The sequence below is a fragment of the Leguminivora glycinivorella genome, chromosome 23 (assembly GCF_023078275.1).
Source record: "Leguminivora glycinivorella isolate SPB_JAAS2020 chromosome 23, LegGlyc_1.1, whole genome shotgun sequence".
NCBI classification, from domain to species: Eukaryota; Metazoa; Arthropoda; class Insecta; order Lepidoptera; family Tortricidae; genus Leguminivora; species Leguminivora glycinivorella.
The window spans coordinates 3785093-3809615 of NC_062993.1; the positions used below are offsets into that span (position 1 = coordinate 3785093).

General features: G+C 41.0%; 2 protein-coding genes across 3 annotated transcripts; one reads left to right on the top strand and one right to left on the bottom strand.

Annotated features, from left to right (window-relative positions):
* Positions 1–28: 28 nt before the first annotated feature.
* Positions 29–11319, bottom strand: LOC125238342 (facilitated trehalose transporter Tret1-2 homolog). Of its 2 annotated transcripts, XR_007178432.1 has the most exons (11): positions 11161–11319; positions 6416–6577; positions 5733–5935; positions 5079–5265; positions 4011–4132; positions 3589–3765; positions 2998–3090; positions 2254–2480; positions 1605–1757; positions 1071–1159; positions 29–75 (listed from the first exon to the last, which is right to left on the bottom strand). XR_007178432.1 is itself a non-coding variant. In XM_048145642.1 (10 exons), the coding sequence occupies exons 1-10, from the start codon at positions 11255–11257 to the stop codon at positions 1138–1140; spliced, it is 1443 nt and encodes a 480-aa protein (XP_048001599.1). In that variant the 5' UTR covers positions 11258–11319; the 3' UTR covers positions 966–1137. The 2 variants fall into 2 exon arrangements, 1 of the variants encoding a protein (XP_048001599.1); XM_048145642.1 differs by lacking the exon at positions 29–75 and having other exon boundaries at positions 966–1159.
* Positions 11320–13638: 2319 nt separating this feature from the next.
* LOC125238440 (facilitated trehalose transporter Tret1-like) lies at positions 13639–20934 on the top strand. Its single transcript, XM_048145789.1, has 9 exons — positions 13639–13752; positions 14355–14516; positions 15819–16021; positions 16937–17123; positions 17615–17736; positions 18293–18469; positions 19348–19440; positions 19632–19858; positions 20691–20934. Exons 1-9 carry the CDS (start codon positions 13704–13706, stop codon positions 20839–20841), a joined length of 1371 nt encoding a protein of 456 aa, XP_048001746.1. The 5' UTR covers positions 13639–13703; the 3' UTR covers positions 20842–20934.
* Positions 20935–24523: the final 3589 nt, after the last annotated feature.

A 24523-nucleotide genomic window follows, 5' to 3' on the forward strand; every position in this document is an offset into this window, starting at 1 on the left:
TTTTTTGCCAGGCTGTAGTATGCCTTCAATATCACTAGTTCAGTCCAATACTTAGCTTGGCTATTATGTACTTAATAGTACATTACTACAGAGGTCGGGACAAAGGGGCGGGCAACCCCATTTCCCGCCGAGGTATGTATAGTGCTTTTCTCAAACATGGTATGAAATAAATAAAGTCTACTGAAAATAGTAACTTTGGATGGCTGTATCTCCTAAGCGGTGCGTCGTAGCGCAAAAATAATCGAATTTTCGTTCCCCTTTGATGCCCCGTATACGCTTATAAAAAAACAAAAAGTTAAAAAAAAATTCAAAAAAAACGAAAAAAATTTTTTTTGTATGAAAACGCACCCAAAATCAAATATTGTCTAGGGCCCGTACCAGTTGCAGTCGGCACGTCTATAAAGCCCCTTATAGTTTTTTTTTAATTGGGTAAATACCTGGATGTTATGTCACAATTATCTGTGTTTGTAATAGGGATGTCACGAATGTCGTATGTGTCACATTCGCGAATGCGAATGCGAATGCGAATATTCAAAATGCGAATGTGCGAATGCGAATGCGAATGCGAATGCGAATATCGCTGAATTTCATAAAAAACCAAAATAAAAACCAAGCAATCACCAACAACCCGCTAGGTAAAAAATTTAAAATGCTTACTATTGGTCAAAATACCGAGTACGAACTTCACGCCGTACGAATTTGACCTATCTGCGCATGCGCGAGCCGACAGTCGACAAGTAGCAATTGGAGCGGCCGGCGCGGGCGAGGAACAAGCTGCGGCTTGCACACATTCGCATTCGCAAAACATTCGCATCGTTTGAAGCGAATGCGAATGTCAATGCAAATGTTTATAAAAGAATGCGAATCATTCGCATATGCGAATGCGAATGCAAATATTCGTAACATCCCTAGTTTGTAAATTAAAAAAGAGGACTTTGCCGGCCTTGGCCTGCAAGGTTTGTATGAAATTCCATTATCTATCAATCGGCCTAGCCGCACCTGCAACGTCATACTTCGCTGCCAATTATAAGGCACATATAACATCAATATTTCATACCATGTTTGAGAAAATTATATTTGTACAATAACTTGCAGTCAGTTAATGTCCGTGCTGTAGGAATGTGTTGCTTTTAGCGATTATGCCTTTCCAGGTGATTTGCTGTAACAAATGCAGTCATAAAGTTAGTTTTTAAAAAATCAACGACATAAGTCTACAGCATCTTTCCTTCTGTTTTTACTGACAATTAAGTTTCATCATGCCTTGACGTCTATGTTCGAGAAGACTGACAAGAGAAGTTTGCGGAAATTGGCCTCCCTTCTATCTCTTATCAGCGAGTGCAGCAAACCATGACTCATCAGTCATCACATACTTTGCGGCCCTCGACAATACATTAAAATTGCGCCACTCCGTTCGTTGTTCTGCAAACTAACAAAGTTGCAGTGTATATAATAGGTACTCGCTTCCCAGTCAGTATCTCCTGGATTTGTGAAAATCCCTTGCTCTTTGTCTCCTGCAGAGAGAATAGAACGAAGAAGAAGGCAGCACCATCCGTTTAAGATCGAGAACAGAGTGACAGAGATAACACTAGGTAATATCTACTCACTTCCCAGCCAGTATCTCCTGGATCTCCGAGAAGCTCTTCCCCTTGGTCTCCGGCAGACATAATAGAACGAAGAAGAAGGCCGCCAAGCAGCATACGCCGAAGATCCAGAACGCGACATACATGCCCAGCGCGTCCGAGACTGGGCCGAAGTATCTGGAGTCAAATATGAAAGAATTATGAAATATTTACGGTCAGTTTCGACTGTGGAATGAGCTCCTTGCCGAGGTATTCTCGATGAACATGAACTGCAGTATGGGGTTCATCAAAAAAGGAGTGTACAAGTTTCTAATGGGTCGGAAACGCGCTTGTGACACCCCTTGAGCTGCAGGCGTCTATAGGTTACGGTGACTGCTTTCTGTCAGGCGGACGGTATGCCTGTTTGCCACTGACGTGGTGTAAAAAAATAATTTCACCAGATTTATATGGTCCGCCGACCGACACCTTGATTACCTTTAAAATTTCTCTATCCCCTAATCCATCAGTTGGTAGAGGTTTGAGCAATAACCTCCCAGAGCCGTGCAAATCGGTGCTGCAAGAGCATTTACTTCTATACTTAGGGAAGACTATAGGGACTAGGCCAGAGACTAGGGTATCGGCCCCAGTTCTGTACAACATGATGACATACTGTATATATTGCTTCAAAACTTACCCAGTTACAATGAAGACCAGAATCCAGCAGAAAGCCGTGCAAATCGGCGCGGCTACAGCCTTCACTTCAATCGGGAACACCTCTGACATGACAGCCCACGGCACGGGCCCCAGACCCGTACAGCATGCTGACATGAATAACATCAGGGACGCGATGGGAAGGAACCCGATGGAACCCACTATTGGGCTGTGCTGTTCTTTCAGCAGGAAGAATAGGCCGAGGCACGCCTGAAAGAAGACAAAAAGTCAGTTCTACTTTAATTGTTGATCCACTTCCAGCTTATTTTATACTGGATACGTCATCTTAACCATGAAATACTTAACAAAAATGGCCTCCAAATGGCTCGACAATTAAAGTCCCCGAGTGTAGGTACATTAAGCCGAAGTTTTTTTGTCAAGATTTCATCAGGTCAACTGGATACCATAATATTGGTCACTGGCATCTGGATCTTATTGAAGTTCCGATAAATGACCCAACCATTTATAAATATAGCAAGTTGAATAGGATCATGGAAAAAGTAACCAACCATGACTTCATCAGCCCAAGGTAACGATCTATCTAACCATATATGTATATCTGAGGTGAATTCGGAGAGCAAAGTTATTAGATACACCTCATGGATGTTTATAAACTATATTTCATCGAGTGCTCTTTCTCTGTCTCTTTCCAGATTGCGAGGTTTTAATGATTTAACTACTTTTTGTTTTGTTTTTGATGCCATGACCTCTTTCAGTAAAAACTTACCAAGGCAATAGTAGCGCCACAAGTGGACCACAGGAGCAACGCCTTTCGACCCCATCTGTCCACCACAAACGGCGTCACGCAGGACGCTGCCATCTGTCAAACAAGTTAAAAAGGTATTTTGTTGAGCTATTTATAAAATTATGCATTGTTTTCCCGTAAAGACGTAAATTTCGAGTTTTTTTATACTACGTCGGTGGCAAACAAACATACGGTCCGCCTGATGGAAAGTGATCACCGTAACCTATGGACGCCTGCAACTCAGGAGTGTCACATGCTCGTTGCCAACCAATTAGAAACTTGTACACCCCATTGTCCCCTTTTGCTGCGTTAAGTATTAAGTACACAGTAAAAAGGAGTGTACAAGTTCCAAGGAGGGTTCGGTTTGCAGACGACTCAAAGGACAATAGACGGAACAAACAAGTTCCTTTTTCTGAGAGTGTTGCTTTTTCTGTGACAAATCGTCAAAAATATTCTCAAACCTAAATGGTTGCCAGATGTAAAAGTAGAATACAATGCCTTAGAACGGACTTCTACTTTGTTTCGAATAGTCATCCTCTAAGAACGTACTCGTAACGTAAAATAACTATCAACCTGCACAACGCCAACGATGATAGAAGCCACAGAGGAGTCCAGGTTAGCGCCAGCGGCCTCAAAGATGGTGTTCATGTAGAACAGAACTGCGTTGATGCCGCAGAACTGTTGGAAGAAGATCAGCGCGTTGGAGATGTAGAACGCTTTGAAGTTGGTCCCTTTGAATACATCCCATATCTGAAATTTCATACAGCGCATATCAAAAATAAAATCAGTAAAGTGAATTTCTGTTCATCAATTTTCAACACAGGAATTTTGTAAATAAGAAAAACAAGTGCTTCCTAAGGACTCGTATCGAGACTTAGCTATCTATGCCGGCCAAATATTGATAGAGAAACGCGAAAACGGCCACAAAAATACCGTACCCTGTTCCGTACGTAAAGTAAGAATGCAAGGCCAGTTCATAGTCTGACGGAACGTACCGTGGCAGTCTTAGACATGGAGGCAGCAACGTCATTGGCCATAATTTCGAGCTCTGCCTCCACGCCAGCGCGAGTTTGACCACGAAGCACCATCAGACATTTGGCGGCCGATTCACGGTCATCTGAAATCAAAATATGGCAGAAGATCATTATTTAAAGCATATTATAAAGTGGTACGACACGACAGGTTCTGCCCTCACTATGTAAATATTTAATCTTTGTGGAGGGGGGAAGGATGAAACAAAATAGAAAAAGACTGGAACCTCAGGTATGAGTCTTCTTTGCCAAAAATGACACGAATCGGCCTCCACAGTCATCAAACCCGTTGTCGAAACAGCGATGCGTAAATCGTCTGCAATAGACGCAAAGGCAATGATTAATCTTATGGGGCTAAATTAGTCCTACTGTCGCTAGAAGCCATAATTGACATTTTAAAGATTACGTACTTAATATTACAAGCATCGGCGTTCTTTCACGCGCGTTGCCAGCACCGGTGCCACACCTCGGACAATAGTTATATCTAAGGGCCACTTGCACCAACGAAAATGGAGGGTTAACCCACCATTTTATATGGAATTTGACAGATGACCGCCTGAGTTAAGTCACATCTCGGACACTGGCGTTCAAATATATGAAAGAGGCGCGTTCCTAGTACACATTCTAAGCTCGTGTAGGTGAACGCGTACCATGCTTGTATGTGTGAGATATGACAGGTTGACTGTTCGCGTTTTTGACAGGCGGTAACTGTGAGGTAACCGAGAGGGGGTGGGCGGTACTTTCAGCGGGGAGCGGGAGTGGCCATACTGTACGATAGTACTGTTTATTATACTGTGGTTAAGTGGTTGATGCAAGTGGGCCTAATACAGAAAGAGGCGCGTTCCTACGCACACAGTCTAAGCTCGTGTCGTGTAGGTGAACGTGTACCATGCTTGATGAGTGATATATGACAGGTCGACGCTTTTGACAGACTGTAACTGGGAAGTAAACCGAGGGCGGCCCTTTCAGCGGGAAGCAGGGAGTCGCCATGCTGTACGATAATACTTTTTATTATACTGTGCCGGTACTTACTTTTCGTGAGATGGTAAAATGGTGTCTCAGGCATGAAGAAGAAGATGACATCGAAGGCCACTAATGTGGCCAGTCCCACGTACGCGACAGTCCGGTACGACGCATAAGGCCCGATGCAGTACATGGATAGGACGCCCAGTGTGATGGACGCTTGGATGTACGAGCCTAACGCGCCTCGCCATTCGTTCTGAAACGCAAATAATACGCATGATTATTAATTAAAACGACAGATAGGGCATTAAGCGTCGCTACCTTTTAGTCTCGCTTAATATAAAAAAAAAACGGAACCATCTACACGAGAAGAAGAATTCAAACAGCTGCCCTTGCGTTCTATCACGGCGTTTTTCTATGACTTATGGGACCCTATAGTTTTAGGAAATGGACTGCCATCTGACCCTTCAAACTATGCTTTATTGGGATTAGTCCGGTCCTTTGCGATGTGTTGCTTCAACTTAAGGCCTGTGACAATTTCAGCACTGTACTTCAAAGCAGTGAACACTTGAACAGTATAAATAGCTGTGCCCATGCTTTAGATTATTTGGCCAGAATATATAATTACATACCTCTATTAGGATGTAGCCACAAAGATGCAGCCAAATAGAAGGGGCACAGTGGTTCAAATTATCGCCCATTTGTTCAAGAACTAGTACATACCGTAGCGATTTCCGCACTGTACATAGGCACAGCTGTAAACATCATTCCTATACCCGCGCCCCAGAGTATACGGCCGACGTATATGTAGTACACAGTAGGGGCTGCGGCCACGAACACCCAGCCGGACAGGAGGGGCACAGTGCCGCAGATGAGGGCCCATTTGCGACCGATCCGGGCGGCTATCGGGCCAGCTATGATTGCACCTGCAAGGAAAATAAAATATTTAGAATTTCTACTATGCTTTCTCTCTCTGAAAAATGAAAATGAAATATTTATTTTTCAAGTAGGCACCAGGTAATAAAGCATTGATATTCAAATATTTCTACATTTCAGGACCAGAAGAATGGTATTACTGAATAAATAAAAACGTGGATCGTGCTTTGGTATCTCTGGGGCATCTAAAGATTACAACCAAATCCTTAGATTGGCAAGAAACTCATATAAATTGATTACTGCCCACCATTTCGAAGAAAACGAGTAAGTACTTAAATATATTCCCGGCATCCCTTCTAAAAGGCACTTGCAAGGGAGAATGCTCCTTTAGTCACGAATGATGACTCCAATAGCTGTCCATGATGGGGAAGTTATAGATTACACGTCACACGTCTGTAAGTTTGAGGTCACTACCCATGGAATAGGGACTATTGTAGTATTATCTATTCCCCCTTGTATTGTAAACTTACCAATGATAGCTCCAATAGACAGAACGGAGCCAATCCACGCCTCCTCAGCCACAGTAATTGGTCTGGGTAAGGGCGTGTCTGTCATATTGACGTCTGTGAGTTTGAGAGTCACTGGCGACGTCCAACCCATGGAGAAACCTCCGCAGGCCATGCCTATGTTAGCTGTGAAGATAATTTGTGATTTTATATACAGATTGAATTTAATGTAAAGCCTGATCAACGACTAAGCGCCATCTTGCGGAATTTGATTAGAACTATTTTCTTCGTAATAAAGTGAACCGCATACATCAGGACAACAGTGCCCTCTTGACTATAGTCATATATTTCTGGTCAGGGTACGTAGCCGAATGGCACAAACGCTCACGAAACGCTCGTGAATATCTATCTCTATCGCTCGAGCGTATTGGAGCGACAGAGCCAGACTGCGTTTCGCGGCGTTTCTTTTTCGTTTCGCGTCGCAAAAATGCTATTCAGCTACGGGGCCTGGCTTCATCTGGGTATGTTCTTATAGATTGACGACCGGTCTGGCGCAGTCGGTAGTGACCCTGCCTGCTACGCCGCGGTCCCGGGTTCGAATCCCGGTAAGGGCATTTATTTGTGTGATGAGCACAGATATTTGTTCCTGAGTCATGGATGTTTTTTATGTATATAAGTATTTATATATATTATATATATCGTTGTCTGAGTACCCACAACACAAGCCTTCTTGAGCTTACCGACACGTGGGGCTCAGTCAATCTGTGTAAGAATGTCCTATAATACTTATTTATTTATTTACTTAGATTACGTCCAAAAGAGAAGTATGGATTGTCAACAAGGGTGCGGAGTTTTGGGGTCGGCAACGCGTATGTATCACATCTCGAGTTGGAACTGTTGGAAGCGACCTTAGGCTACGAGGACTATTTACAATAACGCGTATTTATACCACGTATGCTATTCATGTTTCTCAAGCGTAAAGATTGAAAACATAAAAATGTTAGAAATTGGCTCTAATTATGATATGAATCGGATATGTCATCAAAAATTGTGTTTTGTTCGAAGAAACATCACTGACATTAGCATATCCGTTCCAATCCTATCTAGTAATACATTCTGATGTACAGAGTGGGGCCTGTAACAAAAGCGAAGCATTGAACTGTAGGCTATTCTCCTTATACTGATCAACATTTGTTCAGTGACTTTTAAAAATTATGAAGTCTTTAAATTTTTAATTTTCCATACAAAATAAATATTAGCTTCAATGTACGCCATTATTGTTGTCATTGACGTTGTCTGTCACACTTTAGACTTAACAGAATTCGCAATACATTACCTCTTAGAAAAAACTTTCAAGGGTGATAAAAATCAAAATACAAGTTATTTTTAAAAGTCGCCGAACAAATGTTGGTCAGTATAAGGAGAATAGCCTAGAGTTCAATTCTTCGCCTTTGTTACAGGCCCCACTCTGTATAATGATAATTCGAATCCGATGTGACACTGTTATAGTCAATCCAAGATAAGTTTTCAACGATTTCGACAGTCTCGCCCGTGCAAATGTTATTATTATAACTTGTCCTGACACTACGCATTTCCCTTGCTTACGTATGGGGTTATCAATAGGTCCACATATCGCTATATCAATATAAACGATAGTTTGTTATTGTGCCCATGAACACATGGTCGCCATGCGATACGTTATCACATTGTTATTTTCGTCCTAATTGAAGTCATTGGAAAACAATACAATTTAGTTAATCTACGGGCCGAATAGTCAATATTTAGTCATGGTGCTACCATGGTAGTGATGGTAGAAAGGGTTATTTGAGGTTTCTCAAATGATTGTAAAATATTTTAATTAGTTTTGTCAAGTCTTAATTTTTATTAACTTTATTTTAGTTTTAGTACTTAGGTACTGTGGTTAGCCACAGTATAATAAACAGTACTATCGTACATTATGGCCACTACCGCTCCCCGCTGAAAGTGCCGCCCACCCCCTCTCGGCTACCTCACAGTTACCGCCTGTCAAAAACGCGAACAGTCGACCTGTCATATCTCACTCATACAAGCATGGTACGCGTTCACCTACACGAGCTTAGAATGTGTGCTAGGAACGCACCTCTTTCATATATTTGATCGCCAGTGTCCGAGGTGTGACCTAAATGTTTGCTCACTTTATCCAATGAATATCCTATTCCTAAGTAATCCTATTTCCATGATCTTTTCGACATCGAGTAATGAAAAAAAAAATCTGTGGCTTCAACTACAATTGCAGAAAAGGAATGACACCATCAGAGTCACTATTCAATGGTACAAAAATAATAAACAAAACAATTTACCATTATTATGAATTTTCGGCTATAGCCATAAATTACCAAACCATATTTATGTATGGCGAACATAATACGTATAATAACATCATCATCATAGATACAGTTGACCACCATGTGTGACTATCGCACAAATAGTCTTAACCGCCATTGGAACTTACATTCAGTTTCATACTCTATTGTTGTGCAATATAATCCAAATTCAGTTGTGTTGGTAGTGGTAGTAATGAATGATCCTAGCATATTTTGTGCCATGGCGAAGATAGAGGTCAAGTGTCAATAAAATGAATCTTGTTATGGAATGTTGAAAAAATTGACACTACCTACCATGATCTTCTATAGTAGTATATATAAAAGGCTAAGTCCTGACTGACTGACTTAAAAAAAAAAAAAGGATTTTTCGAAATTCGTCCCCGGCCCAAGTGAAATGTCTGACCAAAATTTGTATGTACCTTTATTTTGAGATATGAGCTTGAAACTTCGTGCTAAGGTAATAATTTTAGAATAAAGTCAACAGCGTCCTACGTACATTTTCCTACTAGAATATATTTAAACTGAACTACTGGAAAAAATCCTTTAATGTGATAAGTTCGCCTTTGTACAAATGATGTGTGTGTTATTTTTATTTTTTTCCTCTTATACGTGTTTTTATTTTTGTACAATGAAGTCTACTTATTATTACTATTACTACTACTTAATCCGATCTCATGATAGCTACGCAGATATCGAACATAAAAAGTGTGAAGAGTATTTTTTACGAAAGAGAAAAAAGTTCCAGGGTACGTAGCCGAATGGCACCACAAACGCTAACGAAACGAAACCCTCGTAGATATCTATCTCTATCGCTCTTGCGTATTGGCGCGACAGAGCCAGACTACCTTCGCGGCGTTTCGTTTTCGTTTCGCGTCGCAAAAATGCCATTGGGCTACGGCACCTGATCTTTAAGACGATACAGTAGGGGTCAATTCTCCATACAAACGCTCTCGACTATTTCCTCCCTGGTTTTTGAAGATAGAGCAATGATTTTTTCAACACAGATTGTTATTATTTTTATCTGTGTCGGACCGTTTTGATTTTTATTCTGCTTTTTAAAGACTCTAGAGCCAATCAAAAATTTCCTAAAACGGCCTTTTTCATTGTGGCGCAAAAAAAGGTGTGATACTCAAGATTGGTAACAATTAACCAAAAAAGCTAAACGGTCCGACATAGATTATTTCATTGTTATTCAGATTCTCAAATTTCGTTCCGATTGATTAAGTTTTGAAGGAGGAAAGAGTCGAGAGCGGAACCTCGATTTTAAAGATTTTTTTGAAATATCTTTTGACTGAGTTGTTCTTAATGGAATTTTTTTTTTCGATAAATCTACTTAATAACACTTGTATATTTAACTAAAATTCCCAAGTTGAAAGGGGGGCTCCTTTCCATTTTAGCATTTTCGCTACCGTATCCTCTTAAAGTTATGTGATGCTTTTCTAGTACGGGATACGTTGTAACGAATTTATCGATTTTTAAAAAAATGTGCTCGGTTCCACCCACGCGATGTAAACCGCACAAGATTGAAAGTCAAAGATTATCATTGTTTACAATTTTCGTTTATTGCTACGATAATGTTCGACAAATTTTATTGGAGGCCAACGTATTAAAGCAGATAGGTTAAAGATAATGTTCATGTTACGCGTACAGTAACGTAATTTGTGCAATTGTTTTATCTATTACGTTAATATATTTTTATGTTTTTGTGGAAACAAAAAAAATGGTACACTCTTAGAGTCTGTTCGGAAAGAAAAGAGTCGTGAAATGTATGAGGTCCAATACATTCCACGACTCTTCGTCGACGTCTCGTAACGTATACTTTGCAACTTTGCATACATCTAGCTCGTATTAGAATCTCTGATTGGCATATGGTTGGCTGGTAGAGAATGCCTTTTGGCATTAAGTCCGCCACTTGTACATTTTTGTGTCTATTTTGTGCAATAAAGTTTAAATAAATAAATATTAGTATTTACGCCGGCTTGCAAATAATTGCTTAATTAAATACATAATATCGAAAAAATGTTACTTTCCAAACATCATTTACTCTAACATTGCTTACTGCAAGTTGGCTACCATCGAGATTTGATGATACAGGCTGAAGAAGGCCATATAAACGCTATGATTAAATAACGCAGCCTCATTTGTTGGTGTTGATTTATCTGTTTCTATAATTTATAATGAAAAACAAGTGTAGTTAAATTTTTCTGTAAAAACCTCCACGCCTACATTTTTAAAGTTTTCGACATTTTATACAGACCAAAATCATTGTCAGAGTATTGTATTGTTAATAGATAAGTAAAATAGAAGTTCTCTTTGAAAATGAAGTTATTGACAGTTTTTTTTCATCCAGTTTCGTTTTATATTATTTTTACTAATTATACTTATATAATTAAAGATTAATCTCACCAATAGCAGCAATGAAGAACTGCCTCCACACCTGTCCCTTCACACCGTGCACCCCCGCTGCGGGCACGGGGTCATACGTGTACTCCGGTTTGTCCATGGCACCACACTGAACGCGGCGCGCGCCCGCAACTAATGGTACGTTATAGCTGGAAATAAGTTATGGGACGCGTTCGCGGACGCGTGTCCATGCCGCGATCTAGGTAATAAATACACACTGATTTGTACAAACTGTCGGACGTATCAAATATAAAAAAAAAATCTTTATTTTGCATAAAATATGGTACACAAGGTGGACTTCGCACATGCATATTTCACCAGCAGCTGGCATGCAAAAACACAAACATATGCAACTCTAGGCACACATGACGAACGAACAAATATCTGTGCTCATCACACAAATAAATGCCCTTACCGGGATTCGAACCCGGGACCACGGCGTAGCAGGCAGGGTCACTACGCGCTAGGCCAGACCGGTCGTCGTGTAGGCGAACGCGTCCCTTGCTTGTATGAGAAAGATATGACAGGTCGACTGGTCGCGTTCTTGACAGGCGGTATCTGTGAGGTAACCGAGAGCGGGTGGGCAACGATCGTAGTCTTTATTATACTGTGGTTATAGTGTGTATCCGCTATAGCGTATAGATCTGTTAAATTTAAGAATTAGCTTTTTTCAATAGTGATAGATAGCTTTTATTATATCAGTTTCGTTACGAAATCCAAAAGGTATAAATTATCTGCAATTGACCCAAATCTAACCTAAAAATAACATGATGTTATTGTTGTTACGAATCAAAGCACGCGCCTTCGTTAATGACACGATTTCTAACACGCATCGAAAAACAAATATTTGGCTTATAAATAGATGGTGTGAGGGACAAGGACGCATTGAATAATGTGTGTTTTGTTTTGTTAAAGTCGACATTTGATACAGGACTAATAGGCTAGTTTCCTATACTTAAAATAAAATATTTTATGCAGTGCACGAAATAAAGCACCATCTAATTAGAAGAAAAATGTGGACAGTAGTTATGTTTAAACATAATTTATATTTAATAAGTCAAAGAGAAAGATATAAAGTAAATGAATTGACCGTGACGTCACTCCTCAGTATTTCATAGTACCTATTTCCATATTAGCAAATCGTTTTGACAGTTTTTAAAAAGAAGCTGATTTGACTAGTAGAAAACTAGCATATTATGAGTTTGATAGTTTCGCTAGCGACTGTGTAGCTAACTTTCCAATATTTTTATGGATCTCGCTCGCAATTGACATGCATATTTTAGTGCGAACGAGATATGCTAAAGCAACGTTTCTCCAGCGTTACATACCTATCGGATAATATATGTAGACACTACAGACGGACGCAAAGAAACGTAATAGGAAGCTCTGATGAAAAAGAATATACCTGTTCTTGAAATCAGGTAAAATAGACTATTGTCATAATAATTAATTAGTAAACAATAAACTACTGTAATGAATGTAACAATAACATATAATGTGGTACCGTAATAACTATAGTTGATTCAGGTTTACTAAATTGTTTCGGTTTTGATCATATTTTGACACGATTCTCAAATCTCAATAGAGCGGATAGTTACTATGGAGATTTCAGAAATTGGGACCCAAAATCAGCGTCAGTTGTTAACAAAAAGTTGACTTGCTGTCAGTTTTCTGACGACCTATTGATTCAAATTCTGTGTTTTAATTTGAAGTTTCTTTGAAATATCAAACACATGCTATATGCTGTTCGGCGAGGAAATATTAGTCCGTTTTCACATTATCCGATCCGATATCGGAAGGATTTCAATGAAAAAATCCAAGATGGCGCCTGTAATGTATGGGATATCGGTCTGACATCCGATATCGGATCGGATAATGTGAAAACGCACTTACTCGCTCGCGCTATCATCGCGTCTCTTTTATTTACACGGGAGCGACTATCTTTTGTTCTTTTCTATCGCCGATAGCTCATCGCTTTTTTTTATGAAATAGGCAGCAAACGAGCCGCCTGATGGAAAGCAGTCATCGCCGCCCATGGACATAAGCAACATCAGGGGAGTCACCTATGCGTTGCCGACCTTTAAGAACCCTAAATACCTGCTTCTTGAAGAACCCCATGTCATAATAGCGCAAGGGGAACACCTCAGAGGGTAGCACATTCCACAACTTGCATGTTCTGGGCAAAAACGAGCGAGAGGCCCGTTTGTTCTTGGTTTGCTTACTCGCATTTAGTAAAACCAGTGCCTAAGTCTCATCAAAACCACTTTAAAATTATAACGAATTGTTAATTCTGAATCGGTTTTCATTACTAATCATCATAACTTTGTTGGTTTGTCGTAAATATTACTACAGTGTTAGTAAACATCTACTCTCAGTCCTGTAGTGTTAGAGAGTAGTGTTTCATTTCAAATAGTTTAGATTAGATTACATATAGTTATTTAATCTATTTTGTGCCAAAAGCAACGAAATTTAAATAAAATATAGTGAGGTGAATCAGGAGACAGTTCCTTTCTTGTGTTTTTGAAAACTTTCTTGATTTCTATGCAATGGGCACTGATGGCCAAATATGGCGACAATACATTATTGGTGCTATCGGTATGTATAATACATGCATAAGAAGTAGGTAGTTTGTCTGTCCCACGGTAAGATAAGTCACGGTACGAAGGCTTGTGATGTGTGTACCTACTCACGATATTAAATTTAACGTACCAACTACCAAATAAGGTAAAAGTACTAGTGCTCGACGCTGAACATAGTATTTGACATGGGCACTTTATCTATGTCAAAGTCAACGTTTTGAACAACGAATATTTATTCATTAGGCCGTTTTCACATTATCCGATCCGATATCGGATGTCGGAAGGATTTCAATAGAAAAAATCCAAGATGGCGCCTGTAATGTATGGGATATCGGTCCGACATCCGATATCGGATCGGATAATGTGAAAACGCACTTACTCGTATTAATTAATCCTTGTCACTTTGGCACAAAGTGTCCGTGTTGAATACTAGTTCAGCAGGGTTAGCACATGATTGCCGCGAGAGTATGTCACCATGAGATAGGCTACCCGTCCTTATGTCATTAATACAGTTAGAAGAAGACGTGTCATCTATCTCGCGGCGACATACTCTTGCGGCCATCATGTGCTAGGCCTACAGCGTCGAGTAAAAGTAGTTTCAACTTGTACAAATTTCAGCCAACATCGGTATTGTGATGACGGGCTACTCAATGGGCTGGACGTCCCCCGTCAGCATCAAGCTAAAAGACGCGAACCTAACCGACTCACCCTTGGCAGAACCAATCACCGTAGATCAGGAGTCTTGGATCGGCTCCATTTTAAATCTAGGAGCCATACTTGGTAAGTCTCTCAAAGAGATACATCTGTATTTGGAGACACACCAGCACGGGAAGCATGGTCGCGCGATAGACGATAAAATATCAGGCCGTCCCTATCGCACTTACAAATAGTGCCATAGGGACGGCCTGCTATTTTATCGTCTATCGCGCGACCATGCTACCCGTGCTGGAAACTTTATGTAGCCTCAAGCCAGCTTCAAGCTAAAAGACGAAAACCTAACTGACTCGCCTTGGCAGAACCAATGAGACCAGGAATTTTGGATCGGCTCCATTTTAAATCTAGGGGCCATTCTTGGTAAGGTACCTACATTTGCCCTGAAACCGCTGATGGCATCTCTTATTATAGTTTCCTATGATCACTAAGCTGAATGAGTCGCCTAAGGCAGAATCTGTCAATGTGGATCAGGAGCCCATTTCTCAAAACTGAAAGTTACAAGTTACAAGCAGAAGTCTCTTTCCAACTTGTCATATTAGACATCGACTACCACTTGTAAATTGTAACTTGTAGCTTCGAGAAATGGGCCCCAGTAGTCTTGAGTTGGCCCCATTTTGAACCTAGGGGCTATACTTGGTAAGTTACCTTAGGAGCTACACCTGTGTCACTTTTGGCTGCCATAGTCTTCCGTCGGCATCAAGCACGGAAACCTGACTGTCTCACCCTGGCTGAACCAATCACCGTAGACCAGAAATCTTGAATTGGCTCCATTTTGAGTTTGGATTCTTAACTTAGAGGCTAAAATCTGCGTTTGGACTCTAGTACCTATCTATAATTTGTTGACAGTCAAGTATCTCGTCAGCATTATGTATAAACACAAATACTTAAAGAAAGCATAGTAGAAACAATTTAAGTTTCATATGTCATTACTCATTACCTCAATATCGTCAAGTTAGTATGCTATAAGTACATACTGAAGAATAGAGTGACTAACTAATTATAGTTTTATGACTCTGACGCATCTGAAGTATGCATTACCTAGAACTAACAAATATTATCAGAAAAGTGTCGTTTCTTCCTACCCATCGTAGATACACATAATATATACAGGGTGCCCGGTAATTAATGGACAACCTTTTAACCACGAAGAGGGCACCATACTGGTCTAGAAAATCGACTTAATACTACCTAAAATTTTAAAAAGTGTGAAAATCTCGAAAACCAGGCGACTTTTACTAAACCTTAATGTCGATTTTCTGGACCAGTATAAGGTGCCCTCTTGGTGGTTAAAAGGTTGTCCATTAATTACCGGGCACCCGGTATAGTTCATGATTTAACCATATTTTTGTCTTTACTTAAATATTCCAGGGCCGTTCATCGCCGGGCCGCTAGCCGCCTACTTCGGCCGCAAATGGACCCTCATCCTATCCTCAACACCTCTGTTCATCGGCTACATTCTGATTGTGGCCGCTACCGCTGTGGAGTTCCTATATGCTGGTCGATTCATGTGGGGTGTTGGTGCTGGCATGCTGTTTACAGTGTCACCTATGTACTGTGCTGAGATCGCTACGGTAAGAATGTGTTTCCATCTCTCTTTTTATTGCCCCATCCCCCTCTTTATCGGCTACATACTGATCGTTGCCGCTACCTCTGTGGGATTCCTATATGCTGGTCGATTCATGTGGGGTATGGGTACTGGCATGCTGTTTACCGTGTCACCTATGTACTATGCAGAGATCGCTACGGTAAGAATGTGTTTCCATCTCATTCTTTTTTATCGTTCCATCCCTTTCTTCAGTGGTTGGTTCATGGATGGGTCCTTATAGCAGCCGTCACATTTCTGACCTTTCTCTACGCATATCGTTTCATGTGGGGCTTCGGCTGGCTGTTCACCGTGTCACCCATTTGTCGAGTTCTTAGCGTAATAATACTCCGTCAAGATCACAATGGTAAGTTAAATTTCAAGGGTGTTAGATGCGATGACCGAAAGCACGTAGTAGCACTTTGTATATCGTATCTCCGACGTTAAGAGATTCGCCCGTATTAACTTTACACCCTGTAGTTATAGTATGAATTTTCTGAGATGAACGTTTCGCTTTTGCCGTAATCTGTTAAACAAAGGCCTTTGTTTCTATTATTCACGGCGGCTAGCTCCCGTTTCCACAGCACGTGCTAAAGTCTCAGTGTAGTTAAAAAGCAACTTTCATGATAGCAATAAGGTTCAATTAAACAGTTTGCAGTATGCAGGTAACTTTTTTTGAAGATGACAAAACGTGTTATCTCCGAAAGGGCTTTTTATGGATTTGAACCTTATTACTATCATGATAGTTGCTTTTTAACTACACTGAGACTATAGCACGTGCCGTTTAAACGGGAGCTAGCCGCCGTGAATAATAGACACAAAGGCCTTTGTTTAACAGATTACGGCTAAAGCGAAAATTTCATCTCAGAAAATTCATACTATAAATGATTTATGTATGTTTCAGATAAGCAGCCGCGGTGCACTAGGTTCCTTTCTCCAAGTATTCATAACACTTGGTTTCTTGGTTGTCTACGTCATCGGACCTTACATATCTTACAGCGCTATAGCCTACGTGGCTATAGTCATCCTGGCAGTGTTCGATATTCTAGTCTTCTTTATGCCGGAGACGCCGATCTACCATCTTACAAAAAGTAAGCATCGTCTCATGCTCTTATCCTTTATCCGTCCAAAGGTTTTAGAAAGGGTATAAATCCATTCTATTTTGAATCTTATTAAATGTAAACTCGTGAATCACGATATGTAGGTAAAAACGCTCACGAAACGAAACGCTCGTAGATATCTATTTCTATCGCTCTTGCGTATTGGCGCGACAGAGCCAGATTACCTTTCGCGGCGTTTGTTTTCGTTTCGCGTCGCAGAAATGCCATTCGGCTATGGCACCTGGTTTTACAATAACTTACCTAACCTAGTCTAAGACGTCACGCGTCGGTATACGATATCGAAATTACGTTTCACAACGATGAGACTAGTTCAGGACCGGGACAAGTGGTGCACTAGAAGAGAGGCCTATGCTCACCAGTGGACGATAAAAGGCTAATGATGCTGATATGATGACGAAACAATACCGGTAGACATAACTATCAGCATATAAGACTAAGATATATAAATTTCTTACCTACAGATGATCGAGATTCTGCTGCCGTATGTTTATCAATAATTAGAGGTCAGAGTTGCGAAGGAGTGGAGTCCGAACTGGATGTTATGGCTAAAGACGTCGCTGCGTCTATGGCAAAAACCGCTACAGTGAGTTGAACCTTCGATATGGTATATTTTATTAATTTTACCTAGAACACTAACCTACTGGCCTAGTAGATATTTTAATAACCTTTTATTCTTTCATAATCATCATGTCGCTAAGGATGCATGGTTTACGAAATATAGCAAAAACCAATGGCTGGAACTTTCAAACACCCCTCTCTCCGCTGGGTACGTCGGAATGGCACTCAGGGAACGCTCACGAAACGAAACGCTCGTAGATATCTATCGCTCTTGCGTATTGGTGTGACAGAGCTAGACTACCTTTCGCGGCGTTCCGTTTTCGTTTCGCGTCGAAGAAATGCCATTCGGCTACGGGGCCAGATCTTAGTGGTACAAAAAAATCACGAACTCAAAAATGTCGTGCTAAACATTTACCTCTCCACATCTTCACGATCATTAATTTCCTGGCCTTAGTCAGTACCTCAACCAATTTTTCCGATATTCAGTTTTGAACTTTCTTTTATATCTATAAGAGTTCATAACTCGAATTTAATTTCTACTTAAACAAGTACGCTAGGACTTACAAGGTTCATCATTTCAGATCCGTGATGTGTTCCGCGGCAGCAACTTCAAAGCGTTCTACATCTCGTGTGCCCTGATGTTCTTCCAGCAGTTCTGCGGTATCAATGCAGTGTTGTTTTACATGGCCAACATCTTTGAGGCCTCTGGGGCTAAGCTTGATTCTTCTATTGCTACTATAATCGTTGGTGTCGTTCAGGTGAGCTTGATCTACATCTCGTGCGCGTTTATGTTCTTCCAACAATTTTGCGGGATCAACGCTGTGCTGTTTTACTTGCCCAACATCTTTGAGGCCTCTGGTGCTAAGCTTGACTCTGCCATTGCTACTATAATCGTTGGTGTTGTGCAGGTAAGTTTGATGTCGTATTTAGGCATACAATAGTTTTTTTGGAATATTTACCTTTGTGAAACAATTTAGGAACTGATACCTAGTAGCAGAATAGAAAATCATCTGGTTCCAAGCTAGTGCTCCTAATCTGTGACCTATGACCAAATTTACAATCTCATCGCTGTTTACTAGCTTGTTCGACCTTCTGTAGCCGGACGATCACAGGACCTACCCCAGATGCCAATAGTTTAAGTCGAATTTTCTATATCGTTGTGGCCTCCTGGCTTAAGGCACCAGTGGTCTGAAAGTTTGTGTCTTAGAATTTATTTTTCAACTGCTGCTGCTGTTACTTTAGAACTCCAGACCTCATCATCCTCCTTGCGTTATCCCGGCATTTTGCCACGGCTCATAGGAGCCTGGGGTCCACTTTGACAACTAATCCCAAGATTTGGCGCAGGCACTAGTTTTTTGTTTCCAACCCGAAGGGTAAACTAGACCTTATTGGAATTAGTCCGGTTTCCTCACGATGTTTACCTTAGTTAAAAGCGACTGGCAAATATGAAATGACATGTCGCACATAAATTCCGAAAAACTCATTGGTGCGAGCCGGGGTTCGAACTCGCGAGCTCCGGAACGAAAGTCGCACGTACTTACCGCCAGGCTACAAGCGCTTACCTTACCAGACCTGATTAAATATATTTTTTTACAAAGAATACACCTAAACAGTTTTAATAAATATATTGGTTTAGGCAGCAGGATCGTGGATGACGCCATTCGTCGTGGATCGCCTGGGCCGGCGGCTGCTGCTGATGATTTCCACCTGTGGCTCAGCCATTACTTCGGTTCGTACCATATGTATTCCTTATCCTTACTAATATTATAAATGGGAAAGTGTGTGTGTCTGTTTGTTTGTCCGTCTTTCACGGCAAAAGGGAGCTACGAACGGAGAAACGTGATACTTGAAGTGGAGATAGTTGAAGGGAGAGCGACATATGCGACATATCAACAAATCTGTAGTCAATTTTGTCCACAGGCTCTTCTAGGCCTTTACTTCCTGTTAGACCACCTGGACAGCCCCATAGCAGCCTCCATCCGGTTCCTGCCGCTCCTGTCCCTAGTAATCTTCATGGTGACCTACGGGGCAGGCCTGGGCCCCCTGCCCTGGGCCGTCACGAGCGAGCTATTCCCTATAGAAGTGAAGGCAGTCGCTGCGCCCGTCACCACGGCTTTCTGCTGGCTTCTGTCCTTCTTGGTCACCAAGTAAGTATTTGAAAGAGCATTATGGACGCTTTGGAAGGATCCAACGGCCTAATGGTGAATTTGCTGAACTTCTCAAAAGGGGGTCATCCTGGGATATTGGCAGGTGGATTCTTTTTATGTGTATCCTTCCGGCGAAAAATAACCCAGCATTCTACTGGCTTCTGTCGTTTTTGGTTACAAAGTAAGTGTTTATAGGTTATGCCAAGGATTATAGACGCTTTGGGAGGATCTAAGGAACAAGTAGTAGATTCTTGTCACTTTTATTTCTCAATTATTCATCCTGGGGATCTAGCTGCTGTAATCTTTATTGTGAGTGATCTTCCGGTAAAACCTAACTAGATAAGGCTTAGCCTGCTGTAAAACTGGTGGCTGTAGCTTTCTGAACCACCTGACCAGCCCAATATGCGCTTCATCAGGTCCTGCCGCTCCTGTCTCTAGTAATCTTCATTGTGGGCAGGCCTGGGCCCCCTGCCCTGGGCCGTCACGAGCGAACTGTTCCCTATAGAAGTGAAGGCAGCCGCTGCGCCCGTCACCACGGCTTTCTGCTGGCTTCTATCGTTCGCAGTTACTAAGTAAGTTTTTTAAAGCCAAAGCACCATGCGAGAAACACAATAAAATCGAGTTTATTTTGTGTTTATAGGCAATGTCAAAAGAATAGGGACGATTTGAAAGGATTCAAGGGCTAAGAGATTCACCAAGGGTCACCAAGTAAGTGGTTTAAAAACCAATGCGCGATACCAGAACCATAGTAAAATCATATGAAGTATGTAAATCCCATATAAATAATTTTATATTTAATTTATCATTAAATGTTTGCTATGTCTAATTCCAGGTACTTCGGTCCGGTCTCCCAAGCACTAGGCATGTATGCTGCGTTCTTCTTCTTCGGAGTCTGCTGCGTTCTGGCCTTCTTCTTTACAATCTTCTTCGTTCCAGAGACGAAAGGGAAGAGCTTGGCTGAGATCAGAGTGATGCTGTCTTGAAAGTGATTGTTATTTCATAGAAATAGGCTTAGAAATATTGCATTCGTCATCTCGAAAGTTATTCGTAAGCAAAATTGACAAAAAACAAATAAAAAAAAGAAAATTAGAAATTATGTTATTAAAGTCCTAAAGTTCAAATTCTTAGATTCTTCAAATTCTCTTCTCTAAAAATAAATTAATAGTTTAAAAAACACTATAAAACACGCTTTTATAAATGCACGTAAAAGCCAAAAATAAATTATGGATCGTTCAAGTTGTCTCTATTTGTGAGCTGAAGTTTAAAAACTATGTGCTTTTAATTATAATATTTGATTGTAAAAGCGTGGGGCGCTGGAACAGGAAAGACTTTTTGTATAACTTGCTGCTAAATCAAATTATGCTATGTTACGGGAAGGAGGTTACACAGATTGACGCGCTAACTGGAGTTGCAGCATCACTAGTAGGTTCTACATTAAACAGTCAAATCAATTAAAAGTCAGTGTTCAAAGTAGGTACCAGTTTGTCGAACTCAGACAAAATATGCGCTAGTAGCGAGGAGAGTCGACAGTCACCGACACTTAGAACGCCGCTTTTTTCCGGTAATCAAAGTACAAATGGGGAAAGTGTCTACAGTGACAGGATGCAGAGTTCTTGTTCGTGGACGAGATATCTTTGGTTCTCTTTGGTAACCCTTAGGCGGCATATGTAAACGTTATGTTCTTATGCAACTTCATTCGCCAGGAAGTTCCGATTAGTATTTGTTTACAAGAAAGTCTTTCCTGTTCCAGCGCCCCACGCTTTTACAATCAAATATTATAATTAAAAGCACATAGTTTTTAAACTTCAGCTCACAAATAGAGACAACTTGAACGATCCATAATTTATTTTTGGCTTTTACGTGCATTTATAAAAGCGTGTTTTATAGTGTTTTTTAAACTATTAATTTATTTTATACTTTTTAGTCATTAATAATGAAATACTTTTAACATTTATACATAAATTTATTTCAAGTAGGCGGATTTTACATGCCATTTGTGACTTAACGTGTACTTATTGCTAATTGCTACTTAATAATAACTAGCGGCTACCTTCTTATTACGGTATTATCATAAAAATGTTTATACCTAGTAAGTTATCCGTAAAAGATAGACAATATAGACATGTGCCATCGCGGACTTTTTGAAGACATTAGAGAGACATACTTTCGCCATACATTGTTTTGAAGCTCTCAGCTAGTGGGATTTTGTTTGACTCGATTAGAAAATATTGTCACATTTCAACTAATTCAAACAAAATTTAAGTATTTCTTTTTTGCCGAGCCCCTCTTTATTTGCTCTTAAGGGTCACAGGAAAACCATTACCCAACTTATTTTAAATACAACGTTGATCTTTCTTTTATGCGGAGGCTTCGCCCCCCGAGCCCCCTTTGTTTGCTCTTAAAGGTCACAAGAAAACGCTAACCCAACTTATCTTAAATACTACGTTGATCTTTCTTTCATGCGGGGGGCTTTGCCCCCCGAGCCCCCCTTTGTTTGCTCTTAAAGATCACAAGAAAACGCTAACTCAACTTATTCTAAATACTACGTTGATCTTTCTTTCATGCGGGGGCTTCGCCCCCCGAGCCCCCCTTTGTTTGCTCTTAAAGATCACAAGAAAACGCTAACCCAACTTATTCTAAATACTACGTTGATCTTTCTTTCATGCGGGGGCTTCGCCCCCCGAGCCCCCCTTTTCTTTACCCTTAAGGATCCCAAGAAAACCTTAACCCAACTTATTCTAAATACTACGTTGTTCTTTCTTTCATGCGGGGGCTTCGCCCCCGAGCCCCCCTTTGTTTGCTCTGAAAGTTCACAAGAAAACGCTAACCCAACTTATTTTAAATACTACGTTAATCTTTCTTTTATGCGGGGGCTTCGCCCCCGAGCCCCCTTTTCGTTACTCTTAAGGGTAACAGGAAAACCCTAACCCAACTTATTTTAAATACAACGTTTATCTTTCTTTTATGCGGGGGCTTCGCCCCCGAGCCCCCTTTGTTTGCTCTTAAAGGTCACAAGAAAACGCTAACCCAACTTATCTTAAATACTACGTTGATCTTTCTTTCATGCGGGGGGCTTCGCCCCCCGAGCCCCCTTTGTTTGCTCTTAAAGGTCACAAGAAAACGCTAACCCAACTTATTCTAAATACTACGTTGATCTTTCTTTCATGCGGGGGGCTTGACCCCCCAAGCCCCGCTTTGTTTGCTCTGAAAGGTCACAAGAAAACCATAAACCAACTTATTTTAAATACAACGTTGATCTTTCTTTCATGCGGGGGGCTTCGCCCCCCGAGCCCCCTTTGTTTGCTCTTAAAGGTCACAAGAAAACGCTAACCCAACTTATTCTAAATACTACGTTGTTCTTTCTTTCATGTGGGGGGCTTCGCCCCCCGAGTCCCCCTTTGTTTGCTCTGAAAGGTCACAAGAAAACGCTAACCCAACTTATTCTAAATACTACGTTGATCTTTCTTTCATGCGGGGGGCTTCGCCCCCCGAGCCCCCCTTTTCTTTACCCTTAAGGATCACAAGAAAACCTTAACCCAACTTATTCTAAATACTACGTTGTTCTTTCTTTCATGCGGGGGGCTTCGCCCCCCGAGCCCCCCTTTGTTTGCTCTGAAAGGTCACAAGAAAACGCTAACCCAACTTATTTTAAATACTACGTTAATCTTTCTTTTATGCGGGGGCTCCGCCCCCCGAGCCCCCCTTTTCGTTACTCTTAAGGGTAACAGGAAAACCCTAACCCAACTTATATTAAATACAACGTTTATCTTTCTTTTATGCGGGGGGCTTCGCCCCCCGAGCCCCCCTTTGTTTGCTCTTAAAGGTCACAAGAAAACGCTAACCCAACTTATCTTAAATACTACGTTGATCTTTCTTTCATGCGGGGGCTTCGCCCCCGAGCCCCCTTTGTTTGCTCTTAAAGGTCACAAGAAAACGCTAACCCAACTTATTCTAAATACTACGTTGATCTTTCTTTCATGCGGGGGCTTCGCCCCCGAGCCCCCCTTTGTTTGCTCTGAAAGGTCACAAGAAAACGCTAACCCAACTTATTTTAAATACTACGTTAATCTTTCTTTTAGCCCCCCTTTTCGTTACTCTTAAGGGTAACAAGAAAACCCTAACCCAACTTATTTTAAATACAACGTTTATCTTTCTTTTATGCGGGGGGCTTAGCCCCCCGAGCCCACCTTTTCTTTACCCTTAAGCATCACAAGAAAACCTTAACCCAACTTATTCTAAATACTACGTTGTTCTTTCTTTCATGCGGGGGGCTTCGCACCCCGAGCCCCCCTTTGTTTGCTCTGAAAGGTCACAAGAAAACGCTAACCCAACTTATTTTAAATACTACGTTAATCTTTCTTTTATGCGGGGGGCTTCGCCCCCCGAGCCCCTCTTTTCGTTACTCTTAAGGGTAACAGGAAAACCCCAACCCAACTTATTTTAAATACAACGTTTATCTTTCTTTTATGAGGGGCTTCGCCCCCGAGCCCCCCTTTGTTTGCTCTTAAAGGTCACAAGAAAACGCTAACCCAACTTATCTTAAATACTACGTTGATCTTTCTTTCATGCGGGGGACTTCGTCCCCCGAGCCCCCCTTTGTTTGCTCTTAAAGGTCACAAGATAACGCTAACCCAACTTATTCTAAATACTACGTTGATCTTTCTT